We start from the raw sequence: 6820 nt of genomic DNA on the forward strand, positions 1-6820 counted from the left end.
TTAAACCAATGAAAATTAAGTAAATATATTAATGATATATTTTGAATTAAGTGTATTTGGGAAGATTGATTTCTAAAACTGTAAACAATAAAGAAAGCAATTTACAGCCATGTTCCTTAGATATATTAAAGAACACCACATAATTCCAGGAAACTTTGCTAATAGAAGCCATTCTTTTTTTTCTAATTGATGTATAATTGACATACGACATTATATTAATTTCAGGTATACAGCATAATGGTTTGATATTTGTATATATTGTGAAACAATCACCACAATAAGTCTAGTTAACATCCATCACCATGCATAGTTACAGAATTTTTTTTCTAGTGATGAGAAATTTTAAGATCTACTATTTTAACAACTTTCAAATCTGTGATACAGTATTATTAACTATAATTGTTATGCTGTACATTACATCTCCATAACTTATTTTATAACCAGAAGTTTGTCCCTTTTGACTCCCTTCACCCATTTTGCCCACCTCTTCACCCATTTCAAACCACCAACCTGTTCTCTGTATTTGTGAGCTTGGTTTTGTTTTGTAGATTCCACATATAAGTGAAATCATGTGGTGTTTATCTTTCTCTGTCTGACTTATTTCACTTAGCATAATGCCCTCAATGTCCATCCATGTTGTTGCAAATGGCAAGAATTTTTTCTTTTTTATGGCTGAGTAGTATTCCATTGTGTATGTGTGTGTGCATCTATAAACTGTATTTTCTTTATCCATTCATCTGTTGATGGACACATAGATTGTTCCCATATCTTCGCTATTGTAAATAATGCTGGAATGGATATGAGGGTACATGTATCTTTTTGAGTCAGTGTTTTCATTTTCTTCAGATAAATACCTAGAAGTGGAATTGCTGGATCATATGGCAGGTCTATTTTTAATTTTTTGAGGAAATGCCATACTATTTTCTATAGTGGCTTCACCAGTTTACCCTCCCACCAACAATGCACAGAGGTTTCCTTTTCTCCACATCCTGGCCAACACTTGTTTTTTCTTCTCTTTTTGAAGAATCCATTCTTAGAGACAATTATTATTGCCATCTGCAAATCATCAGGTGCTTGGTTTGCACCTAGGCTTATAAGACAGAAAGGTTAACATTTATCATTCATTCATTGGTTTCATCTTAATTTGTTCCCTTATTTGTCCATTTTACAGATATACAGTGAGCACCTATTCTGAGTCAAGATTTGGGGCTACTAAGCAGTAGGGAGCCCAGTGTGCAAAGACAAAAACCCTGCCTCCTGCACTTATTTCCCTTGATGTGGAGATGGAGAATAAATACATATCATCATGTCAGATGGTGTGAAGTGCTGTGGAGGGGAAGGAAGCAGAAAAATGGCCTGGGGAAGCCAGAGTCAAGGAAGGTGTTCCCAGGGTTGTGTATAGTGACCAGGTTAGATCTTCCTGAGAAGGTGACAACTGAGTAGAGACCTAAAGCAGAGTTTCTCAAGCTTTTTGGTCTCAAGTTCCCTTTGCACTCTTAAAAATTACTGAGGAGTCCATTGAGCTTTTCTTTTTGTGAGTTGTAAGTATCAATGTTTGCCATATTAGAAATTTAAACTGTGAAAATTTTTATTCGTTAATTCAATTAAAACAGCAATAATAAATTTATTGTATGGTATCATAAATAAGAGCTTTTTACAAACAGTAACTATTTTCCAAAACAAAAAAATTTAGGACCAAGAGTGATATTGTCTTAGAGTTTTGTAAATTTTCTTTTGTGTCTGAGTTAAAAGAAGACAGATTCTCATTTTTACATTTAGTCTGTTGCTTTATGTGTTTTTGGTTGAAAACTGTAAAGAAAATCTTGCATCAAACAGATATGCAGTTGGAAAGGGAGGCATATTTTAATAGGCTTTATAGATAATTGTGGAATTTTTCTTCGATAACATATCAAATCTCAACAAGTGGTAGTTCCTGAAATGTTGATTGTAATATGTGTCTTGTGATTGCCCTGCAGGGAGTGTGGTCAACTCCTCACTCCAAATTTGATTTGGATGTTGAGATATAAGATGCCGCAGATGCATCAAGAGGGCACGATGAAAATTTACTCCTCACATGATGAGACTGTCTGGGGAGAGTAGGGCAGGCTCTTGAGCAGATACCCTCTTGACTTGTGAGTACAAGGAGAGGCAATCAGCTTTGCCTTTCATTGTGGTTATGCGGTGGGACTTGGATGAGAGACCTCAAATATGGGCCAGAGGTTGTGTGGTTTAAACTTCCCCGGTGTAAAGGAGGAAGTGTGTAGGCTTTCTTATCAGTTTACCTCTTTGGGGCAAGAAGACGGAAGGGTGGCATTTGAAAGCTGTCAGCAATGAAATATCAAAAACATGTCAATGAATTTTTTATACTCAATTATATTAATATCCATTGATCTTGCACTTTGAGTGGATAGTTTACCCATGCATGATTTTGAACATCATTTGATGGTCATTAGAAAAATTTGCTGCATTATGCAGATTCGCCAAATACTGATATATTTTGTTATACAATATACATTTCATTTTGGTATCAATTTTTAATTAAATACCATTAATATCACTATCATAGTTTGTCAATCATTCTTTCGAGTAAAAGTCATGTTCCATGTAAAAAGTGGCTGGTGCAGCTTTTCTTGAAATAACAATCGTAGTGAAAATGTCAAATAATATGTTAGTCTATTATGAAAATAATTTAGATCTCATGAACCTCCAAAAAAGATACTGGGGAACCCCTAGGGGTCTATCACCACACTTTGTAAACTGCTTTCCTAAAAGAGATATAAGAACTAGCCTCCATAGTATATGTAGGAAGAACATTCCAGAAGGAGGGAAAATCAAATGCAGAGGAAGATTCTAAGCCAACAGTGTGCCTTGTGTATGGATAGACTAGAATGGAGGCTGGTGTGTCAGGAAGAAGAGTAACCAATGGCCAAGAATGGCAGGGCATGAGTTGAAGAAGGTCGAAATGAAGAGGTGGGTGGCAGAAATCTTATAGGGCCATGGAGGAGTTTTACTTAGAGTATACCGCGGGGTTTTTAGCAGAAGAGTGATATGATTTGCAAGTTGCAGAAGTATTCTTTTAGTGATTGTGTGAAGAACAGAGAGTGTGTATCTGTTGAAGTGAAGTACCTTAGTAGGAAGCAGAAAGACCAGTCAGGAAGCCATTGGGAAAATCCAGGTGAGAGATGGTGGAATCTTAGGCACAGGTGGCAGCAGTGAATGGGGTGAGAGGTTGGATTCTGGATATGTTTTGAAGGTATAACAAATATTTCCTGATAGGTTGGCTGTGCAGTGTTATAAAACTAAAAATGGAGAAATATCAAGAGTTAGAATTAGAATATATCAGTTTGAAATACCTATTGAATATCCAAGTAGAAATACAAAGAGGCGATTGGATGTATTATTGGAGTTCACAGTCTCTACTGGGCTGGAGATAGAGAGTGTGAGGGTGTCCAAGGCTATATAAAGAGCTATCATTTTAAAATACTGTTTGGCCGCTCAGGTCACATATAAAGATTTCTAGAAGACATTAAGAAAACAGAGTCTCTGTTCTAATATATTAATGATGTAAAGTTAATGACTGCCATTTATTGAACACCAATATATGCCAGGTTTTGCGGCAATCCTTTGTATACATTATTTAATTTCTCCTCCTCACAACTTTTAAATCCCAACTCTAACAGAGGAGGAAACCAAGACTCAGGAAAACCGCGTGGTTTCTCCGGGCTCATATACGTAACAAAGGACAGGACTAAGATTTGAATTAAAACTAGACACACACTTAAATGTTTGCATCTACTCTGTAGATATTTACATTTAACATCTTTCTCCAGTTTCTTAGGAATGAGATATAAAAAAATTATTGGGTCAGAGAAAACATTCTTTTCTCTAAATACCAACATGACAACAGTGCCCTCCAAATGAAGCTATTGTGGTTAGTATTGAATCCAATGGTGTATCTAATTCAACATTAAAAAACACCTGAACCAAAAAAGGATATCACTGTACTTTGTCAAATAGGAATTAAAAATAGTGCTGACAATCTTAAGCTAGCTTAACTCTGTTTTTATCCCCAGGGAGAATCTTGTGAACATTGAAATAAACTATAGTGACTTAAACTATAAGATAACCCAGCAGCAAAAAGCAGTGAGTGTGTCTGAATTACTTGGTAAGTGTTCTTTCTCTGTTCCTCAATATTAAAAAAATTGCCTATTAGGTTATTTTTCCTTTCATGTTTAAGATTTAGCTTATCGACGGAGAAAAAAAAATCAACAGGGCCTGCCATTAGCCTGCCATTTAAATCTAACACTTTTTCACTACCAAGGCACATCTCCAGGAAACCTCACATGGGCTTTCACAAAGAAAAGGCTGGTGTTCATCATCCCATACTCACACTCAGCATCTTGCTTTCCCCTCAGACATCCCCCGTCAGCAAGTGATTATTGTGTGGTGTTTCGGCAATGCCACATCTGGGTGGAATGTCAGCCACCTCAGACTTTCACACACAACTGCACCCAGAGTGGGCTGCAGAGAAGATCCTGAGCAAGCAAAATTTGGCATATAAGGTATAACCACTGTATGCTCACACTCTGTCATCCTATAGTCCTTAATAAACTTAATTGCTCATTTTCTGTATCTTACTGCACGTAGAGGAAGACACGTAGGAGACAGAAGAGGGTATCAGTTTCAGGCAAAAAGACAGCAGTCAGACGCTGGCAGCTGAGTTCTTGAATAGGGAGGAAATATACCAATTCCTCAAAGTTCTTGGGAAAGCTATGCTTGATTACCACACTTTACAAAAATAGCGTGATCCGAAGAATGGCCCGGGGCAATGAGAAAAAGATTAATAATGTAATCTATTTCACAAGGCAGTGCTAGAGTAGTCAAATTCGTACAGTCAAAAAGTGGGATGGTGACGCCAGGGGTTAAGGGGAGGGGGCGGTGGGGAATTATTGCTTAATGGGCACAGAGTTTCAGTTGGGGAATATGAGAAAGTTCCCGAGATGGATGGTGGTGATGATTGTACAACAATGCAAATATGTTTAATGCCACAGAATTGTACACTTACAAATGGTTAAGTAAATTTTATGTTGTATACATTTTACCACAATAAAAAAAGCACAAACAATAAAGACATATGTCGATTTTAAAATTTTCTTCAGAAGAAGGCAGTACTGTGTTAATATATTTGAGTTTAGTGAAATGTTACAAGTGTTTAAAAAGAAATAGTTTGGACACTTGAAGGCCCAAACTGCTTGGAAATGTATGTTTCTGGGAAACATCATCGCCCAATAATGCCGTGTGAATCCTGCATTTCTGTTCTTCATTCAACACATGAAAATGAATTTGTAGTTATTAAGGATGTTTAATAAATTTTCCTAGATTTAATAGCCTCCAAAGACTTTGAGTTATACTTTTGAAAACAGATTTTATGTTTGCTTTTTCTCTCTCCTTTTTGAGATGATTTATATGAATATTATTTCAAGCTATTATTAATTGCTATTCCTTTGTTTAAACCCAACTGAAAATAATACAATTAACTGATCTTTATATAATAACATTTATGATTAACTTATTAACTTCAAATAATTTAAATTCTAGTAGTGTTTAATTTGCTTTTGTGAAAAAACGTGATTTATTCAATTTCTTTTATTGGCTTTATTACAGCAGATGTTGGCGGTCAACTGGGCCTCTTTTGTGGGGCCAGTGTGATTACAATTATAGAAATTATTGAATATTTATTCACCAGTTTCTACTGGATATGCATTTTGTTCTTGCTCAAGATACCTGAAATGACTCATGGGGCTCCTCCACCACAGAATCAGCTGAGGGATGAAAATGGTGTTGAGGAATGCTGATGCTCCCCGAGGACAAAAGTCTGCGCTTTCCTCTCCACAATACCTTCAGATTTATTCCTGACTAACTCATTGTTATGTAACATTATGTTATAGTTTTGGGGACTCAACACAATCCATTGTAGATATCTATCTCTTTATACATATCTTTATCTTTGTCTGCATTTATGGATGTATATTCCTTATTTATAAAAAGAAACAGGCATACATGAATTCCCAGCACCTAGAACAGTAGACACTGTGTAGTAGGCATTTCATAAATATCGTTTTAATGAATGAATATTTGAATAATGGAAAAAACATTCCTTATGACTAAATACGTAAATCAGATCTGATAAACAACCTGTATGTGAGGAGATGAGATACTTCATTTAGGAAATGATATAGGCAATCTGTACTTTATAAAATCTCTGAGAATTTTTACTTTCACTAAAATTCAACATAATTTTATATTCTTTTGCCTGGAGTGTTCTATTGTGTAATTGATTTTTGGAGTGAAAAGCTATATATCTATTTCCTATACAAGCAGATGTTTAAATCTATTTGAAAATAAAGTTAAATCTGTAGTATATTGGAAGTACACAGTGTTTTATAATTTTCTCCAAGAACCTATATGTATTTATTTATTCTAGAGAGGAAATTCAAAAGTCGTAGTTTTCTCATTACCCCTCAGGCAGTCAACAACTTTCAGCCTCTCAAAATATTCAATCAATGCTGAATTGTCCAGAAGCCTTATCAAGCACTGTCAACAAATCATCATCAAGTCATAGAATTCTAAACCCAAATTCATTCTGTCTAGTATTGCTGGGTCTCATTTTCTTTCCAGCCACACAGGAACAATTTCTGAAAATCTTAATATGTTGTTTTCAAGTTTAATTGTGTGCTAGTGGTATGGGAACGAGGCCAGTGCAATCTGAGAGTACTTACTCACATTAGGAATATGTATATCTCAGGACCCAGAAATCCCA

At 35.6% G+C, this 6820-nt stretch overlaps 1 protein-coding gene across 1 annotated transcript in view; it reads left to right on the top strand.

The window, feature by feature from the left end:
- ASIC5 (acid sensing ion channel subunit family member 5) overlaps positions 1-6421 on the top strand; it is a 38952-nt gene extending 32531 nt beyond the window's left edge. Inside the window, exons 12-13 of the mRNA XM_070257505.1 lie at positions 4074-4165; positions 5665-6421. Coding sequence (XP_070113606.1) covers positions 4074-4165; positions 5665-5855 — 283 coding nt within the window. The 3' untranslated portion in view covers positions 5856-6421. The remainder of the gene's footprint in view (positions 1-4073; positions 4166-5664) is intronic.
- Positions 6422-6820: the final 399 nt, after the last annotated feature.

This window comes from Equus caballus, chromosome 2 (genome assembly GCF_041296265.1).
Source record: "Equus caballus isolate H_3958 breed thoroughbred chromosome 2, TB-T2T, whole genome shotgun sequence".
Classification (NCBI taxonomy): Eukaryota; Metazoa; Chordata; class Mammalia; order Perissodactyla; family Equidae; genus Equus; species Equus caballus.